Here is a 21089-nt window from a genome sequence, read left to right on the forward strand (position 1 = left end):
TAAAAAATAAAAATGCACCAGTCTCAGCAAGTGGCTCAGATGAAAAATATAAAAAGACAAACAAAAGAAAGAAAGAAAGTTGCTGTGTGAATAAAAATATTTTTTACAGGATTTATATATCTACTGTGGTTTTTTTCAGATTTCAGATGTGTGCAAACTATTTAAAAATCACTGATGGATTATAACTGCTTACAATTCATTAAAATAATTATTTTTCTCACAGTCAGAAGGGAACTGTTTATAAAAGAGGCGATCCTCCCTACTCGATAAGCGGAGCCGAGCGATCGTTGGTCACCGTCTTCCTCAGACGGATATGAGCGAATGGATTGGTCCTGCGGGACGGGAAATGCAAATTAGAAAGAGAGCAGTGAGGTGTAGCTGAAGCGCAGGAATGATGATGGGTTACCTGGTGGGAGACGGCGGTGGAGACGAGCGATCACTGGGGAACTGCAACGAACACAGGGAAGGAGGTCACTATATCCGTGTAAATGTTATTTCACTAATCAATGAAGTTCTTTGATTAATGATTAATTACAATTTTAAGGTGACTATTACAATTGTGTATAATCTAACAGAAAGAAAAGAGAAGGCCTGGGGCTGTGGTTCTGGTTGGTCGATAGACAGACAGACAGACAGATCAGAGAAACAAAGTGCAAGATGCAACCCCGATTTCAAAAAAGTTGGGACGCTATGCAAACTGTAAATAAAAACAGAATGCTATAATTTGCAAATCATGGAAACTATATTTCATTGAAAATAGTCCAAAGACAACATATCAAATGTTGAAACAAAGAAATTTTATTGTTTTTTGAAAAATATACACTCATTTTGAATTTGATATCAGCAACACATTTCAAAAAAGTTGGGACAGGGACATGTTTACCACTGTGTTGCATCACCTCTACTTGTAACACTAATCTGTAAATGTTTGGGAACTGAGGAGACCAATCGCTGTAGTTCTGAAAGAGAAACATTGTCCCATTCTTGCCTGATGTACAATTTCAGTTGCTCAACAGTTCTGGGTCTCCTTTGTCGTATTTTGCTCTTCATAATGTGCCACATGTTTTAAATGGGAGACAGGGCTGGACTGCAGGCAGGCCAGTTTAGCACCCGGACTCTTTTACTACAGAGCCAGGCAGTTTTACTATGTGCAGAAAGCGGTTTGGCGTCGTCTTGCTGAAAGAAGGAAGGCTTTCCCTGAAAAATATTTTATCTGGGTGGCAGCCTATTGCTCTATATATCATTCAGCATTTACGATGCCTTCCTAGATGTCCAGGCTACTCATGTTATGTGCACTAATGCACCCTCATACCATCACAGATGCACAGAGGTTTTTGAACCGTCTCTCACAGAACGGTGAACCCCTCCCCATCTTTACTTTGAGAGACTCTGCTTGTCTGGGATGCTGTTTTTATACCCAGTCATGTTACTGACCTGTTGCCAATTAACCAAATTAGTTTTTTGAGCATGATGCAACTTTTTCAGTCTTTTGTTGCCCCGTTCCAACTTTTCCAAAATGCGTTGCTGACATCAAATTCAAAATGAGCATGTATTTTTCAAAAAACAATAAAATATCTCAGTTTCAACATTTGATATGTTGTCTTTGTACTATTTTCAATGAAATATAGGGTTTCCATGATTTGCAAAACTTCACATTCTGTTTTTGTTTATGTTTTACACAGCGTCCCAACTTTTTGGAATTGGGGTTGTTGATTAGAAAGTGAGATGGACTGATACGTTAAAAAAGAGAGACCGATAGACAGGCAGGAAGGCAGATAGATTATAGTGACAGACAAACAGATTGAAGAGATAGACAGAGAGAGAGAGAGACAGGTTTATAGCTAGACGACATACAAGAAAAGACAGACCGACACACAGACATGGAGACAGATTGATGACTACAGACTAATTAATAAAACACACAAATGGGCAGAGAGACAGAAAGACAGAGAGACAGGCAGATAGTTAGAAGGACACAGGCAGACAGATAGACAGTGTAACAAATAGGCAGACTAATAGTTAGACAGGTAGAGACACACCAACAGATAAACAGACAGACAGGTAGACAGTCTAACAGATAAACAGGCAGGTATATTGACTCATAGATAGCTGTCTGTCTGACTGTCTGTCTTATATCCGAAAGACACAGTAGATGAATGGACAGAACAGAACACTCCAGGAAGGTTCACACGTCACTCACCTGCTCTTTGCCCTTCTGCTCGGTGTGTCCAGGACTCATCCGCCTGATGTCAGGGTTCACCATGCTGTAGGGGCGTGGCCTAAACGTGCTGATCCCCCGCTCCTCCTCCGAGTCTGGGCTGAGCTTCACAAACTCACCTGCAGGGGGCAGCCTGTCTAACTGCCCCATACTCGTACTGTTCAACTTGGACAGGCCCGGAGAACTGAGAGGACAGAACATCATGCGTTAATACACTGTGTTAATTATTAATGAAGTATAAATGAAAGAACACTGCAGCTGTTAGCATTTATATCCTGCGATTTCATGAACTATGGAGCTGGAGTCGAACCTGGCAGCGTCGTGCTGCGTCGGTGGCGATGTGTTTGGGAACGGCTGTGTGTAGGAGAAGGGAAACCAGCCTTTCCTTCAGGAAACACAGCACAACTGCTTATGTGAGAATATTCATTTCACACATCTACATAGAGCACTACATATATTTATACCACAGTGCTCCTGAATTCTCAACACTGATTGGTCAGAAGGTGTTGATTAAAGGGCATATTCTAGACCAATTTTGTGTTTTTTTGATATGAAAGAATGTCCCTTTACACACTCATCCAGAAGGGTAATTTTGCACAAGGCCATCTGTCTACAGCAGAAAAAAATAAAATAACAAAACACGTCTGGAAAAATCCCAAGGGAGTCTGGAGCCAGATTCGTGACGTCACCTGCGGAAGCGCCAGGAGGCTGCGCGAGCTTTGCACGGTTTCAGTGCACAGCCTGTGTAGACCAAGCGCTCCCATTTCTCTCTCATTGTCCAGTCTTTTGGAAAGCGATGAGTACTAATCCCATCAAGATTGGTGTTGCTACACCCTCCTACAATACATCTGTTAACCATTTTAATAATTACGCGATAACGTTGAAGAAATTTGCAGAAAACCACCAGGTCGTTTTCTCATAAACAAACCAGCGCTGACGTAGGATTCAGAGGGAGGCGTCCCGCACGCGACGTCACGAAAATCAATGTTTCCCGGGAAATTCAAATGCCAAGTTTTTTCAGAGGCGGACCAATTCGCCTCAAATGGCTCGATTTCAACTGAATTTTTCTGGTATTGTGCAAGGGGAAAAAATTGCAGAGAATGCAGAATGTTACAGATATTTGACCAAAGTTTAATATAAAATACAGTGGGGCAAGAAAGTATTTAGTCAGCCACCAATTGTGCAAGTTCTCCCACTTAAAAAGATGAGAAAGGCCTGTAATTTTCATCATAGGTATACCTCAACTATGAGAGACAGAATGGGGGGAAAGAATCCAGGAAATCACATTGTAGGATTTTTAATGAATTAATTGGTAAATTCCTCGGTAAAATAAGTATTTGGTCACCTACAAACAAGCAAGATTTCTGGCTCTCACAGACCTGTAACTTCTTCTTTAAGAGGCTCCTCTGTCCTCCACTCGTTACCTGTATTAATGGCACCTGTTTGAACTCGTTATTAGTATAAAAGACATCTGTCCACAACCTCAAACAGTCACACTCCAAACTCCACTATGGCCAAGACCAAAGAGCTGCCAAAGGACACCAGAAACAAAATTGTAGACCTGCACCAGGCTGGGAAGACTGAATCTGCAATAGGTAAGCAGCTTGGTGTGAAGAAATCAACTGTGGGAGCAATTATTAGAAAATGGAAGACATACAAGACCACTAATAATCTCCTTCGATCTGGGGCTCCACGCAAGATCTCACCCTGTGGGGTCAAAATGATCACAAGAACAGTGAGCAAAAATCCCAGAACCACACGGGGGGGCCTAGTGAATGACCTGCAGAGAGCTGGGACCAAAGTAACAAAGGCTACCATCAGTAACACACTACGCCGCCAGGGACTCAAATCCTGCAGTGCCAGACGTGTCCCCCTGCTTAAGCCAGTACATGTCCAGGCCCGTCTGAAGTTTGCTAGAGAGCATTCGGATGATCCAGAAGAGGATTGGGAGAATGTCATATGGTCAGATGAAACCAAAATAGAACTTTTGGGTAAAAACTCAATTTGTCGTGTTTGGAGGAGAAAGAATGCTGAGGTGCATCCAAAGAACACCATACCTACTGTGAAGCATGGGGGTGGAAACATTATGCTTTGGGGCTGTTTTTCTGCAAAGAGACCAGGACGACTGATCCGTGTAAAGGAAAGAATGAATGGGGCCATGTATCGTGAGATCTTGAGTGAAAACCTCCTTCCATCAGCAAGGGCATTGAAGATGAAACGTGGCTGGGTCTTTCAGCATGACAATGATCCCAAACACACCACCCGGGCAACAAAGGAGTGGCTTCGTAAGAAGCATTTCAAGGTCCTGGAGTGGCCTAGCCAGTCTCCAGATCTCAACCCCATAGAAAATCTTTGGAGGGAGTTGAAAGTCCGTGTTGCCCAGCGACAGCCCCAAAACATCACTGCTCTGGAGGAGATCTGCATGGAGGAATGGGCCAAAATACCAGCAACAGTGTGTGAAAACCTTGTGAAGACTTACAGAAAACGTTTGACCTCTGTCACTGCCAACAAAGGGTATATAACAAAGTATTGAGATGAACTTTTGTTATTGACCAAATACTTATTTTCCACCATAATCTGCAAATAAATTCTTTAAAAATCAGACAATGTGATTTTCTGGATTTTTTTTCTCATTCTGTCTCTCATAGTTGAAGTGTACCTATGATGAAAATTACAGGCCTCTCTCATCTTTTTAAGTGGGAGAACTTGCACAATTGGTGACTGACTAAATACTTTTTTGCCCCACTGTAGGAGAATTACATTGATCTTGCTCCTGAATTTACCCGTGATATGCACTTTAAGGCTCTATAACATCAGTTCTTTGCGAGTGTTGGCAAATTGCAGTGGAATAAGAGGAATAAAATACGTACCGTTATTGGAACATTTGAACACCCTTCTGGGTACGAACAAGTTTTTAGTTATTTTTACCGTCCTGTTCTTTCATTCTGTCCATAGTGCCAGCCATCTCTCGGCTCGCTGATTAGAAGATTCATGACGTCTCCGGGAAGGAAGGGCAGCAGACACGAGCCTCCTCTCTCTCCTTTTTCTGCTCGGTCACTCGAGCTGGGCGAGTGAGCGAACAGCGCCTCCACGCGGAGTGGAGGACAGAGAGGGAGAACGCGGGGTAGGGTGGAACCTGAGGAGGAAAACAAACAAACAAATATTCAGCTCGCTACCTCCTATATAATGAAAGAAAGAAAAAGGAATTAAAATGTGCAGCGAGAAGACCTACTACTTGATTAGTTACCCATAAATCCTGTCCGCAGCTCATTCGGCTGTTTCCTTGGTAACGGCAGCGTCGAGGTTGCGTAGATGTCCGCAGCCTTGAGCAACAAAGGGTTATGGGCCGGAGGAGAGAAAGCAGAGGGTGGCACGGGAGTGAGGGCACGAGAGAGGGGTGCACTATGGGGCAATGGAGGAGTGTGAGGGGCGTTAGGAGGCGGAGCTAGGCCTTGCAGAGAATGAAGGGACGAAGCAGAAGCGGGGCTAAGAGGGAGAAATGCAGAACCAGAGGGTGGAGAAAGCAAGCTAGAAACACTTTCTGGCTGCGCAGAGGTAGTCTGTGGGTGGGCGGTGCTAGATGATGTGCTGGTGTTGTGGGTGGTGCTGTTTTGAATGGAGAGGGAATGTGGGGTCGGATCAGATGAGACAGACGGTCCACCGCGCTGTTGTTGGGCGCGACTGCTGGTGTCACCGTTCAGAAGGGGCAGGACTTCCTGTATGGACAGCCTCTGTAGGAATGAGCCAATCAGACTACTGTAATTCTAATAAATGTTGCATCTCTGTAAATATTCATTTATGTCCGTGAAAGAATTCCCCGACCACAAAGCGACCCTACTGAAGTGCACGCTAAGACATAGATAAGGTATAAAATAAAAGGTGCACCTGTTCACCAGACTGAGCAGAGCCCAGTTTCGTGTGTCGGAGGACTTCTGCTATCCCAGAAGCCCCGGCACCCTGAGGGGCCGTGTGACGCAGCAGGTTCAGCGCTCGCTCTGGTAATTTTGTTGGCTGGGAACATGACTGCTGCCAGGATGACAACTTTTGTGACAGGAGTTCACGCACCTGTGGGAAGTGACCATAAATTTAGCGCTGTAGTACCAAGAAGGAGGGCACTTTTAGATCTTGTTCGTGGGTAGTTTTTTTGTTTGGATTTTTAAACTGTAGTTGTTAATTGATGATGAATTAAACTGGTTGGCGGTAGTAACGTCAGCTGCAGTGGCAGTTTATTCTCTCGTGGAATTTACCGTAGTTTTGCACCTTGTCATCATCGGTAACCAGCTTAGTTTCAGGTCAATTTTATAACGAGGTATATTTGCTTAACTTGTAGTGGTAGTTTATTGTGATGAGTTGCAGTTGTGTAAAATGTCATGGTACTTTATTATGCTGAGCTGTAGATCTCCAACATGTAATGGTCGTTTATATTGTTGACTGTAGTTGTGTAACCTGGAATGGTAGTTTATTATTATTGGCTGTAGTTGCGTAACTTGTACTGGTCTTTAATTATTGTGAGCTGTATTTGTGTAACTTGTCACGGTTTATTATGAAGAGCTGTAGTTGTGTCACCTGTCGTGGTAGTTTATATTGTTGGCTGGAGTTTTGTAAACTGTAGCGGTAGTTTATTGCTGTTGGCTGTAGTTGTGTAACTTGTACTGTTTTTTTAATTATTGTGAACTGTATTTGTGTAACTTGTTGTGGTCGTTTATTATGATGTGTTGTGGGTGCATAGCCTGGAGTGGTAGTTCATATTGGTAGTTGTGTGACTTGTGGTAGTTTATTGCGATGAGTTGTAGTTGTGTAACCTGTAGGGGTCGTTTATTATTGTGAACTGTATTTGTGTAACTTGTAGGCACAGTTTATTATGATGAGTTGTCGTGGTGTAACCTGCAGTGGTAGTTTATATTGTTGGCTGTAGTTGTGTAACTTGTACTGGTTTTTAATTATTGTGAACTGTATTTGTGTAACTTGTTGGAGTAGTTTATTATGATGAGTTGTGGTTGTATAGCCTGGAGTGGTAGTTCATGTTGTTGGCTGTCGTTGTGTAACTTGTTGTGGCACTTTATTGTAGTTGTGTAACCTGTAGTGGTAATTAATTATTGTAAACTGTATTTGTGTAACCTGGAGTGGTAGTTAATTATTGTGAACTGTATTTGTGCAACCTGTAGTCATAGTTTATTATGATGAGGAGTTGTAGTGGTGTAACCTGCAGTGGTAGGTTATACTGTTGGCTGTAGTTTTGTAAACTGTAGCGGTAGTTTATTACTGTTGGCTGTAGTTGTGTAACTTGTACTGGTCTTTAATTATTGTGAACTGTATTTGTGTAACTGCTTGGGGTAGTTTATTATGATGAGTTGTAGTTGTGTAACCTGTAGTGGTAGTTCATATTGTTGGCTGTCGTTGTGCAACTTGTTGTGGTAGTTGATTGTGAGGAGTTGTAGTTGTGTAACCTGTCGTGGTAGTTTATATTGTTGGCTGTAGTTGTGTAACCTGTAGTGGTAGTTTATACTGTTGGCTGGAGTTGTGGAACTTGTCCCGGTAGTTTATTACGGTGAGCTGTAGTTGTGTAACCTGTGGTGGTAGGCTATTATTGTGGGATGTACTTATGTGACTTTGTGGTTGTGTATTATTGTTGTGTACAGTTACGTGCACTGTGCAGTGGTAGTTTCTGACTGTTGGCTGCACTTGTATACTTTGCGGCAGTGTGTTATTATCTGCAGTTGTGTATTTTACGATTTGTGATGGATCCCTGGAGTGATGCACCCTGTAATGGTAGTTTGTTATAATTAACAGGAGTTGTGTCCTTTATAGTGTTTATTTATTGTGATAAGCTGTAGTTGTGTACCTCGGAGTGGTAGTTTAACAGTTTGCAGTGACTGTGAATGTTGTGTGCCTTTAGTATGATTAGCTGTCGTACAGTTATGTTGTTTAGGTTGTGGAAGTTTGTTACAGTCAGCTGCAGTTGCGTACCTTGTTGTGGTAATTTATTAGCAGCTTGGCGACAGAGCACTGACGATCCACGAGGAAGCAGTACCTCCTCCTCTCCTCTGTGAGAGCCGAGCGATAACCCACAGCTACCAGAGAGTCCAACTCCGTCTGCCTGCGACTCATCAGCTCCACAAACTGACAGAGAGAGGAAATACTTCGCTCGTTATTGTTTCTTACCAAGAACCACCCATGATTTGTGTTTCTGATGGTAGTAAGATGTGCCTCTCACACACACACACACAAGGAAAAGATGGTACAGTGCGAGAATCAAATCAAAACAGAAGTGACAAAGGCAGGAAACGACGTCCTATCTTCCAGAATGAAACATAATATCGACGTTCTCTCCTGCCACTTTCCAACATTTTACTTCCAGCTTAATCTATTTTTCACGACTCATATTTAATGATCTACTTTATTGAATAATAGTTAATTTTACTTTTATTCTGTGATACTGAATTACAAGGAGAACGTCAAAACGTGACCCTATGATAGACTTTGCGCTTATAAAAATTAAAAGTGAGTTTGATCGAGGACACAGAGACACTAAACACACTGACTGCTATCTAGATGTTACAGAAAACATTACTAACACAACTAATTGTACACTTACACCGACACAGTGCCTTATGGATATATGATAGTTGATATCCGTGTACCTGCATCTCTCGGTCTCCGTATTTATTCGGGTGGCGGCTGCTGTGACTCTTCCTGCGCAGTTTCTTCAGCTGTGATTGGCAGCGTTCAATCGACTCCGCCTTTGATCGCCGCTCACTCTGGTATTTCTTCAGTGTCGCCTGGAAACAGATCAAACTCAACCACCTTCACATGGCATGAAAAGCACTGAACATTAACATCATATTAGTGTTCATCTCATCATCTGTAGCCGCTTTATCCTGTTCTACAGGGTCGCAGGAGAGCTGGAGCCTATCCCAGCTGACTACGGGCAAAAGGCGGGGTACACCCTGGACAAGTCGCCAGGTCATCACAGGGCTGACACATAGACACAGACAACCATTCACACTCACATTCACACCTACGGTCAATTTAGAGTCACCAGTTAACCTAACCTGCATGTCTTTGGACTGTGGGGGAAACCGGAGCACCCGGAGGAAACCCACGCGGACACGGGGAGAACATGCAAACTCCACACAGAAAGGCCCTCGCCGGCCACGGGGCTCGAACCCGGACCTTCTTGCTGTGAGGCGACAGCGCTAACCACTACACCACCGTGCCGCCCCATATTAGTGTTGTGAAGGGGAAAAATGCGAATAAAAAGTGAAGCCAGGTAAAAAAAAAAAAATTTGAAATGCAGACTCACAGTGAGGAATTTAATATCCAGGTCAAGTTTCTGTTCCAGCTGAGAGAGAAGTTCGGAGTGAAACAGCTTCAGCTAGAAAGAGAGAGAAAGAAAAGTTTAATAAATACACAAGATCTTTCTTTTATTAGTCTCATAATGGCCCTCTTTTTTTATTAAATATCCATCTTCCATAATCTACAGAAAAAGGGACTAGACCTGTCATTAAAAAAAGGTTTAGTTACGGATGTATCTACGGACGTACAGTTGCAGTTAGAAGTTCACATACATGGACATGAACATTCTGGCAATATCAAGCTTTCAGTTATTTCTTTGAACTGTTCTTTTTCTGGAGTAGAATGAAAGTACAACAAACATCTTTAATAGAAAAAAAAACCCAACAACAAGAATTTGGTGCACAAATTTGAATTTATTTTGGGTTTTCTGAAATCAGCTATACATCCAGCACACCTAATATTTGGTCAAATGTCCCTTCGCAAGTTTCACCTTGACCAGACACTTTTGTTCTCCATCAACAAGCTTCTGGCAGAATTCTGGTTGGATATTTGTCCACTCTTCTTGGTGGAAATGATAAAGTTCAATTAAATTTGTGTGTTTCCTAGCACGGACCCTCCATTTAAGCACAGTCTACATACTTTATTTTCAACAGGGTTGAAATCAGGACTTGTTTTAAGCTTCATGTCCGCCTGCTTTTTTCCTCCACAACCAGCTTTGCGGTGTTTTTGGGATCCTTGTTCTGTTGGAACACCCAAGTTTCTGATGGTTTGATGAATTCTGAGGTTCAGTGCATGAGTTCCACTGGCAGCAAAACAGCCCCAGAGGAGTATGATGCTACCACCATCAAGCTTCACATTTAGGACCGTGTTCCTCTGTACTTCTGGTCATTGTGGCCAAACAACTCAATCTTTGTCTCATCCGACCATAAAACTTTCTACCAGAAGGCTTCTTCTTTGTCCATACGGACAGCTACAAACTTTAGTCAAGCTTGAAGGTGTCGGTTTTGGAGCAGGGACTTCTTTCTTGGTCGCCAGCCTCTCGGCCCATGGTGATGGAAAACTCGCTTGGCTGTAGACAGTGTTCCAGCAGCTTCGAGTTCATGGTCGTGGTTCCTGGGTTGTTCCTGACCATCTGAACCAAATTCCTCTCAGCCAGACCCGTTGCAACAAGGTAGGCAGACTTGGCAATTGCCTAGGGCCCCAGCCCTCGAAGGGCCCCCGCTGCCGAACGACTGGTTATGTATTCAATAGCAATGACAACTTTTTGAGCGCGGCAGCGCAGCGCCTAATGACACTTGTTGAAATACCCTAGTTCCAAGGGGGGCCCCCTAATGCACAACAGCGCCTCCCTACATGCTTTGGCCGAAAAGTGCAATGACAGTCTGTTGTCAACCCCTCAATGCCCATCTCTGTCCAGTCAAGTGGTTGCAGAGCTCCGCAGCAAAAAAAAAACAAAATCAAATATGAAGCGAAATTACCCCTCAGGGAGCCAGAAGAGAAAGAAGAAAAGGGAAGAGGAAGACAGAAAAAAAACAAGACACTGGTAAGTGAGAATGTACACACTCATTAATACCAAGCGGGTCGACAAGCAAATTTGGTAGCTAGCTTACATTAATGGTAGTTATATATATGTGTGTGTGTGTGTGTGTGTGTGTGTGTGTATTTTGTCTATTCTTGTGTTGATAATTATTTATAATAATGTAAATAGTTCATTTATTAAGTAAAAATCGTAAGAATGATTACAATATGTGTGATGCTTATTTATTAAGTCTTCAGTGGGTAGGCGGCCATAAGGCCTTTCGTCGAGGGGGGGATAATTATGGGCCCCAGATCCCCCTTTGCCTAGGGCCCCCAAATAGCTTGAAACGGGCCTGCTCTCAGCTAATGGTAATTCGGGTCTTCTTCCAGTAAAATGGCTCCACCTCCCAATAACTTGTATTTACATACAAATCTTTGAACTGATTATCTTGGAATTTGCAATTATTTAGAAAAGTAGTAGTTGTGTAAATTATCCACTTGAAATAAGAATGAATGAATATTTTCACTAAAAAAAAGTCCTTTTTATTTGACTTGATTAGGGGATAAATTGATGGGAGCAGGAACAGCGTAATCACTGAAATATTTCAAGCAGGCAAAACGTTAACATTCCATCAGGACTGAGGCTAATCTCAGTTTCGAGAAATGACCCTTCCCCCACCATTACACATGCACACATTCTTTCAAGACACCGATGTTTGCAGTTGCACATAGCGAAGCATTATATTGTGAGCTAATAATTCCGAGTCATTCATAATTTTAAACGAAAGATCACTTCTGATCATTCTTAATACGAAATGAAGCGGTAGCCTTGAACATATTGGATTATACCACAGTGCTGCTGGATTGTTGATTCTGACTGGTCAGAAGGTGTTGATTAATTTTCTATAACAGCAGCTCTGACCGTAGTTCTGGCTGCAAGGAATGACAAATCCCATGTTTATATTCGTGCAATCTGTTTCTTGCTGTTCTAAAGTACATCAGAGCCTAATCTAGGAATTTGAAAATAGGGGACGGATCCCTCACTAGTTGTAGAAACAGGCGACAGAAAATATTAACATGGGTAAAAATATCCCTCATTTGTTCCAGTTAGTGGGGACAGAAAAATAAGTAATACATTGGTAGATATTTTCAAGAGTACATCTATAAACAGAACAGTTTTATTAATAAAACCAAATACATGTAACAAACATTCATATCAGATGTTAATCTATATAATATCATAATTATGGCACTATACATATCCTTTAATACAGTGATATGAAAACCATATCAGCAAACACTTATCCACAGTTTATAGTATTGCACAAACATTATGATCAGATCTGAACTTTAAAAATGTAAAGATTTTAGATCAAAAACTATATGAAGAATTATATACTGCAAAACCTTACCAATATGACTAGTTTTCTGTTATATGACTAGGTTACTGTTTTACTATAAATCATGTGACTAGCCTATTTTTACCAATTTGACCACCAGTAGTATAATGTTGCATTTCAAATATGACTAGGTTAATATTGCATATCAAATATGACTAGGTTAATATTACATCATTTGATATAGTTAAGTCTAAAATCCATGTAGTCTTGCCACTATTAATTAATAATAAGATGAAAAATCTGACTTTCTGAATAAAATAAAATCACTATCAAATATTTAAAAATGCTGTCATATTTGTTTTGTTCAGACCACCTTTCATGAAAGTGAAAAACATTAAACAATCTGCCCATGTTTAAACTAGATTTTGACATAAATGACTGGAGATAATCTCAAAATTCAGACTTCTTAAAAAGTATATAATCTCTATCATTTACAATCTTACAGTACCTACAATTACACAAGAACAGATTAAATATATTTCATAATATTTTAAAATAAACTTACATAATACCAAACATGGGTGGCACGGTGGTGTAGTGGTTAGCGCTGTCGCCTCACAGCAAGAAGGTCCGGGTTCGAGCCCCGTGGCCAGCGAGGGCCTTTCTGTGCGGAGTTTGCATGTTCTCCCCGTGTCCGCGTGGGTTTCCTCCGGGTGCTCCGGTTTCCCCCACAGTCCAAAGACATGCAGGTTAGGTTAACTGGTGACTCTAAATTGACCGTAGGTGTGAATGGTTGTCTGTGTCTATGTGTCAGCCCTGTGATGACCTGGCGACTTGTCCAGGGTGTACCCCGCCTTTCGCCCGTAGTCAGCTGGGATAGGCTCCAGCTTGCCTGCGACCCTGTAGAACAGGATAAAGCGGCTAGAGATAATGAGATGAGATGAGAATACCAAACATTATCAAACTAATTGTATATTGGCATTAGGAAAATAATATCAACTTCAAAAACCATTATTGTGCACTATAAAGTCTCTGATTTAAAAAATGCCAAAGCTTCACTCGTTTCAAATTCAAGCCACGGCCATGTGGTTAGCCATTTCTTTTGAAATGTGTGTTCATACTTCGTTTTTTTCTTCGTTGCATTGTCTTTAGTTTCATTGCGTTTCGATTTCGTCCCCGTTGCCTCAGGTTCATCGACGATAACGACAGCTGAACTCGTATCTGCCTGGACTGTCACTTCAGTGGTAACATCGTCGACTTCGGTTTCATATTTCGTTTTCTTCTTGGTTGGTTCATCGGTAGTACTTGTATCGGGTTGTGTAATGTCGGCTGGATTAGTATCTGTCACTTCTGTGTCTTCGTTTTGTTTCCTTTTTTCGTCCAAAGGTCTTTCAACGTGACCACGCGTTTTGACATTGTTATGTTTGGATGAGACAGAACGATATGCCGTGTGCTTTTGGGTATTTTTAAAACACTTCACACGATTGGTTGCGATACACTGTCTTCCGGTTCAGTGACCAATGATATAATAGTTCACAAAACTGTTTTACCCGCTAAATAAACCATTCGGAATACTTCGGTCCTTTCCGATATTTTCCGATTGGTGTGTAAACAACGCTATATTTACCGCAGTGCTTGCTAGCTGGTGCTGACAAATTGATACGCACAAGATTCAGTAAAACGCGACTACACACTCTCTACTTATAAATGCGTGACAAAATGAATAGATACGCGATATCACTCTCGTGCCCAAAAAGTGGATGTGCGACAGACAGATAAAAAACGCGTATTATCGCGTATTACACGCCCTAGATTAGGCTCTGGTACATGATATCAGGAACTCGCTTGTTTCAAGGACGTTCCACAGCATTATACTCGACGTTGATTCATTTCCATTTTCAGCACTTCCACAATTTTTTTGGAGAACACGTCTCGTACACGATTACGACAGCTGTTTGATGCCGTGTGTACTCACCACGTCCTCTAACTGCACCTGGATCTGTCTGTGCACTTCGGCCATCTGGAACAACGTGTCACCTGAGACAAAGCACAGAAATAAATCATCAGGTTGACGCACTCGTGTAAAAATGCACAATACTGGTAAACACAGTTGAGAGACATAAATATGAAGGGAAAAGTGGACATCGGGACATGTACAGCAAGTCCAAAAACAAGATATGGACAGGAGGACGTGACTTCTCCAGTGCCAATACTTATAAGCAGACCAGGACTGAGGTGAATTTACCGAATGTTGTTTATTTGTCGAATACCGTACGACCTCCAACCATAATTACCAACGTGTGTTTTTTGGGTGTCCAAGTGGAATTCAAACGAACACACGACATTCTTGCTGCTAAACAAGCTGTTAGCATAAACGAGCAAATGATTCAGGCTAATAATTAGCCTACAACATAAAGGCAAACAGTTTTGACAATAAAAATGAGACCGAAAAAATAGGAAGATCAACATTTTCCTCAGATGTGCGAGCAAACTACTTCAAAAATGACTCCGATATTCCTGTGACACTTAGCATCAACTGCTAACCAAACGTTCATGGGCTCTGCCATTTTGAAAACAATATGAGAGTTGTCTGAAAGTTTCGAATTCTGAAGTACAAGAGGAAACTGTTCATGTGGAATTATGTTATGGTTATTAAAACGCAGCATTAAATCAGAACTCTGAAGGCGTATTCATGTGATGGCGGTTTTGTTTTTTTTTTTCTTCTCCAAGCTGAAGAGTAGTTATAGGAGAAGTATACTGATTGGTAACTATTATAGAAACAGAAGTGACACTGAGAGAAAAAACAACATGGAGACTTCACGAAAAACCAGCTGCAACGTTTTCTTTTAACTGCTCAAGCTGTAAATCCAAAGATGCTGCACTAGCATTTGACGCTAAGGCCGAATCCCATTTCACCCCTTGGACCAACCCCTTGGCCCTTCCCCTCCATTTTGCGCGTTCACGTGAAGGGGTAGGGGTATCCCAATCCCAGTTAATGCGGAGGGGTAGGGGAAGGGGTAGGGCTTCTGTACCCCTCCAAACGGAGATATTCCTGGAGCTGACTCCGAACGAAGGGGTTTGAGTGATTTCCCACAATGCCATGCGGATTTCAGCGAGATTTCATGCGGATTTCAGAAAGATGGCGGTTCCCGCGGCGAAAGATTGTCATAAATGTATTTTCTCCATTATTTACGTGTTTTAAGTTGTTATCCAGAGGAAACACGCCGCTTGATTCGCTTTCGAGCTGAGAATGAGCAGCGATTTCTGAAATCCAAGCTGCTGCTAAAAAGCTTTGGGAGTGAGTATTGTTTTCGGTTGCTTGACTGCGTACGTTTTGTTCTGTTATTCTCGCTTTTATTGTTTACATGAGTGTTCTGACACCTCATTCTGTCGGATGTGGTGCACGAAGCGCCAAAGATATCCCATTCAGTGGTGTTAGTTAACAAATCACACCCTGCCAGCAGAGATTTCTGGTTCTGCCTCTGGCTCTGACTGTAGCGGCTGGTCGCAGCCAATGACGCATTTGGTCGCGTTTTGCTAACGTAAACGCTGACGGAGGTACGCGATGACGTATGCGATCGTTGAAGGGCTATCCCAATACGTAAGGGTTGAATTTCAAGCCCTATCCCTTGTAGCTCAGTTTCAAGGGGAAGGGCCAAGGGGAAGGGGGAGGGGAAGGGGGAGAAATTAGAATTGGGATTGGGCCTAAGTGTCATTACAATGCATTTTAAGTCATATGGAGCCTTTTCTTGGGAATATACCGACATATCTGAGGGAAAAGTTGATATTTCTGACAATTCTATCTTGTTTTTAATGTAATTGTGCCTTTATATTGTCTTGTATAGACAACAGTCGTGCTAGGGTTAGCTAAATCCCGAGCTACACTTAGCTAAATCTTAAGCCTTGGTCCTTCGCTCGCGAGAATAACTTGAGTTGTAAGAAACAGAACTGAAGATGATCACACTTGTGTTTTCTGCAAAAAAGAATATGCTGCGAATGAAATTTGGAAAAAGTTCCGCCGCTAACCAGTACAGGTGACAACATGGTTTTCTCATTTCCCACCCAAATTAATTTCCATAGTCATTTATGAATATGCAAATTCCCTCTCATACAGTACTTCATCCGTTTATTTCCTTCCAGTTGGTGGTGATTTGTTGTCTGTTTTGTGTCACCCTTCAGCCTGTGTGTGTGTTGCGTGTGTGTCCCCCCGCTGAATAACACTCTGTGTGTGTGTAGTTTGGCATGCGGCCCTGTTCTTCACCCCCTCCATCCCTCCGTTTCGCTCGTCCACCCCCGCTGCTTCCAACAGCACAATGCGATCATGTGGTGTTGTTAATCTTTCAACAAAGACCTCTCTCTCTTTTTCTTTCTCTCTCCCTCATTTTCTCTTTCTGCTGTTTTATGGTGCACTCATTTTTTTTCCACGCCGCACTCATCTTTTCTGTCCCTGTCCTCCATCATTTTTCGTTCGTTCACTACTTCACCTCTAACTTTTGCTTGCTGTCTCTCGGTTCCTTCATTTCATCCTTTTTATGTGACACACATCCTTTCAGTCCGTCAATATCCTTTCTTTTCTACCTCTTTTCATTTCATTTATTTAGCTCACTTAACCTCCTAGGGCTTAGCGGTCGCATGCGTGGACAGCACTTTATGGAAATTCGGAACAAGGATCCACATATGTGGACATACTTTTTCTCTAAAAGTACATCTTATCAAAAGATGATGCTTAGTTTTTATTCTAATCAGGTTCTAATAAGCCCAAATAGCAAAGAGAAATAAAAAATGCATGTAAAAAAACAGCTTGGGCCTGAGGAGGTTAAAGCAAGCTTATGTCAATCTCTCACTCCATCTGTATCCGTTTCTCTCGTTCTATCTTGCCTTTTTTTTGATGGCATAATGACCTTTCAGTCTTTTCGGTCCCATTTCCCTCATTAACCTTCAATCCCTCGTTTTCTCTCTCTCTTTCTTTCTTTATGCTGCACTCGTCTTTGCAGTCTCTCTACTTCCCCTCCTTTATGTCTCCCTTTACTTCGGAACCAGCCTTCCTGAGTCTCTCTTTTTGTCTTTCTCTTCCTTTCTTTACTCTCTCTCTCTTTTGCCACATCTTTTCAGGCCTGATTTACACTTCTGCATAGTTACACAATAATATAAATCAATCCCCACTTTTACTTTTCTTCATTCTTTCCTTTATCCTGCATTTGTCTTTTCCGTCTCTTCTCTTACTACTCTCTCTTCACCGCCACAGCATTCTCAGCCCTTCTCTCACTTTCTCTCCTCTTGGTTTAGTCTTTCCCCTCTTTTTTTCCCTTCTCCATCTCCCCTCATTCTGTTCTTCTTCTCTTCTCCGTTTATTGTCTGCTCCTCGCTACTTCCGTCTTTTCCGTCTCTCTTCGCTCAGCCAAGCCTCGTTCTCCTTCCCCTCACTCTCTCTTACCCAGTTCTTTTGAGCTCTGGCTGTCACTGGCCAGTTCTCCCAGTTTAACCAGAGCATCGAAGTAGCCTTTTGCTGCAACAGTCACTCCTGCACAGATGGAGAGAAGAAAAAGGAAAAACCAATCAATACTTTTGACTGTGTTTAACTGGCAATTTAATGAATTGAATTAATTATTTGCATATCGCTGTGAAAGAAGACAAGTCGTTACTATCACGTAAACAGTCCGAAGTGTGTTGAACGAATATTCAATATGAGCAGATTGTGAATAAGTGTCCTGGGTTGAGCTTCTGCGGTGCCACACACTCAGAGGAAAGCGCTGACTGCCCTCTTCCACATACATAAGCTCACAGATGCCTACAATTGGCTAGTGTGATTGACAGGTGAGAGAGAATATGTCCCTCCCACCCACTGGGAATAGCTTTTCTGCTGCGCTAATCGGGAGCCGGGAGCAGCTCATTCAGCAGGAACACACACTTTCATTTAAAATAATATTTATGGAGCTTTCCATAAATTCCATTCTATTACATTAGGTCTGAACTGACTTTGGTGCTTGGACCCCTAAATATAACTTTGGTAACGTGGGTTGTGATTGACACCGCTGTAACAAATAATAAATTAAAAACCGGCGATGAGGCACAGCCGCCTGGGGGTTCCTTTATGTTGAGAACGACAGGTCTACAGAAATGTCGATTCCTTTAATCTAACAAACTTCACTTGAGTAATAAAAGACGACTTAAGATGGCTGACATGCGATTGGACAAAAAAAAAAACAAGACAGTGTTCCTTACCTGTCAGTGCTTTCTCATAGTGTTTCCCCATAGTCACAAAGTTCTTCAAACTGGGGTTAAACTGCTCCAGGATGCTCTGAACACACACACACACACACACACACACACACACACACACACACACAGTATTCTCCACTGTATTAACATGCACTCACAAAAGTTTGCAATACACCGACTCCATTTTTATCCTGAGCTCAAATGATGTTTCACAGTTCATCACTCGGAGGCGTGTCGATATTTACAGTGGTGCTTGAAAGTTTGCGAACCCTTTAGAATTTTCTAGATTTCTGCGTAAATATGACCTAAAACATCATGAGATTTTCACACAAGTCCTAAAAGTAGATAAAGAGAACCCGGTTAAACAAATGAGACAAAAATATTATACTTGGTCGTTTATTTATTGAGGAAAATGATCCAATATTACATATCTGTGAGTGGCAAAAGTATGTGAACTTCTAGGATTAGCAGTTAATTTGAAGGTGAAATTAGAGTCGGGTGTTTTCAATCAATGGGATGACAATCAGGTGTGAGTGGGCACCCTGTTTTATTTAAAGAACAGGGATCTATCAAAGTCTGATCTTCACAACACATGTTTGTGGAAGTGTATCATGGCACGAACAAAGGAGATTTATGAGGACCTCAGAAAAAGCGTTGTTGATGCTCATCAGGCTGGAAAAGGTTACAAAACCATCTCTAAAGAGTTTGGACTCCACCAATCCACAGTCAGATTGTGTACAAATGGAAGAAATTCAAGACCATCGTTACCCTTCCCAGGAGTGGTCGACCAACAAAGATCACTCCAAGAGCAAGGCATGTAATAGTCGGCGAGGTCACAAAGGACCCCAGGGTAACTTGTACAGTAAGCAACTGAAGGCCTCTCTCACGTTGGCGAATGTTAATGTTCATGAGTCCACCATCAGGAGAACACTGAACAACAATGGTGTCCATGGCAGGGTTACAAGGAGAAAGCCACTGCTCTCCAAAAAGAACACTGCTGCTCATCTGCAGTTTGCTAAAGATCACGTGGACAAGCCAAAAGGCTATCGGAAAAATGTTTTGTGGACGGATGAGGCCAAAATAGAACTTTTTGGTTTAAATGAGAAGCGTTATGTTTGGGGAAAGGAAAACACTGCATTCCAGCATAAGAACCTTATCCCATCTGTGAAACATGGTGGTGGTAGTATCACGGTTTGGGCCCGTTTTGCTGCATCTGGGCCAGGACGGCTTGCCATCATTGATGGAACAATGAATTCTGAATTATACCAGCGAATTCTAAAGGAAAATGTCAGGACATCTGTCCATGAACGGAATCTCAAGAGAAGGTGGGTCATGCAGCAAGACAATGACCCTAAGCACACAAGTCGTTCTACCAAAGAATGGTTAAAGAAGAATAAAGTTAATGTTTTGGAATGGCCAAGTCAAAGTCCTGACCTTAATCCAATGGAAATGTTGTGGAAGGACCTGAAGCGAGCAGTTCATGTGAGGAAACCCACCAACATCCCAGAGTTGAAGCTGTTCTGTACGGAGGAACGGACTAAAATTCCTCCAAGCCGGTGTGCAGGACTGATCAACAGTTACCGCAAACGTTTAGTTGCAGTTATTGCTGCACAAGGGGGTCACACCACTTACTGAAAGCAAAGGTTCACATTCTTTTGCTACTCACAGATATGTAATATTGGATCATTTTCCTCAATAAATAAATGACCAAGTATAATATTTTTGTCTCCTTTGTTTAACTGGGTTCTCTTTATCTACTTTTAGGACTTGTGTGAAAATCTGATGATGTTTTAGGTCATATTTATGCAGAAATATAGAAAATTCTAAAGGGTTCACAAACTTTCAAACACCACTGTATGTTATTTTAGTCGCGCCCGGCGAGTGAGATATATCCAAATTGCGAGCAGAACATTTCCCAACGCGCACAATTATTTCCAAATCAGAAATCAAACACATTCCTGCTCCAATAAAAATTCTTGAAGGTATTATCTATTTATGAGGAACAGGTGTAAAGGGAAATCAAGGGGAGGTTACAATCGGTGGGTGGAGCTTGAGCATGAACAAATGAAACCAGGAAGTAAAAAGGAGGCATTTCGTTAAAAAAAACAACTATGTACACACACAGAACGGCTGGTTTTATTCACCTTGTAGACATTTTCTGTCATTTTGTTCACCTCGTCAGATCTTGACATCGTCTCGCTGTGACTCACACAATTCCTCCAAACACAACCCGGTACGTTAGGATGAAGCCACGTCCACCTGCAGAAACCGAGGCAGAGAAAGAACAGCGGCTTACACTAAAGATGACGTACAGTACACGCGTGTCAATATGATAACGTTTCTCTAACGTTAACACTGTGTATCTTTACATCATACAGATCATTTAATATTGTTTTCAAAGTGCAGGAGAATCTTGGAAGATCAACAGATTCTTCAGAGGCTTCACTTGCATGCTGTTATGTTAAGGTTAAAGTTACAAAACACTGACACTGGAGACT

The 21089-nt window shown here is 42.0% G+C and overlaps 1 protein-coding gene across 1 annotated transcript; it reads right to left on the reverse strand.

Annotated features, from left to right (window-relative positions):
* Positions 1-259: 259 nt before the first annotated feature.
* On the reverse strand, positions 260-20783 carry zgc:158689 (uncharacterized protein LOC791177 homolog). Its single transcript, XM_060920376.1, has 14 exons — positions 20736-20783; positions 18595-18670; positions 17807-17893; positions 14348-14409; positions 9522-9593; positions 8860-8997; positions 8186-8338; positions 6104-6283; positions 5466-5949; positions 5147-5354; positions 2529-2603; positions 2201-2402; positions 407-447; positions 260-332 (listed from the first exon to the last, which is right to left on the reverse strand). The coding sequence occupies exons 1-14, from the start codon at positions 20781-20783 to the stop codon at positions 260-262; spliced, it is 1899 nt and encodes a 632-aa protein (XP_060776359.1).
* Between the last annotated feature and the right edge of the window lie 306 nt (positions 20784-21089).

This window comes from Neoarius graeffei, chromosome 5 (assembly GCF_027579695.1).
Source record: "Neoarius graeffei isolate fNeoGra1 chromosome 5, fNeoGra1.pri, whole genome shotgun sequence".
NCBI classification, from domain to species: Eukaryota; Metazoa; Chordata; class Actinopteri; order Siluriformes; family Ariidae; genus Neoarius; species Neoarius graeffei.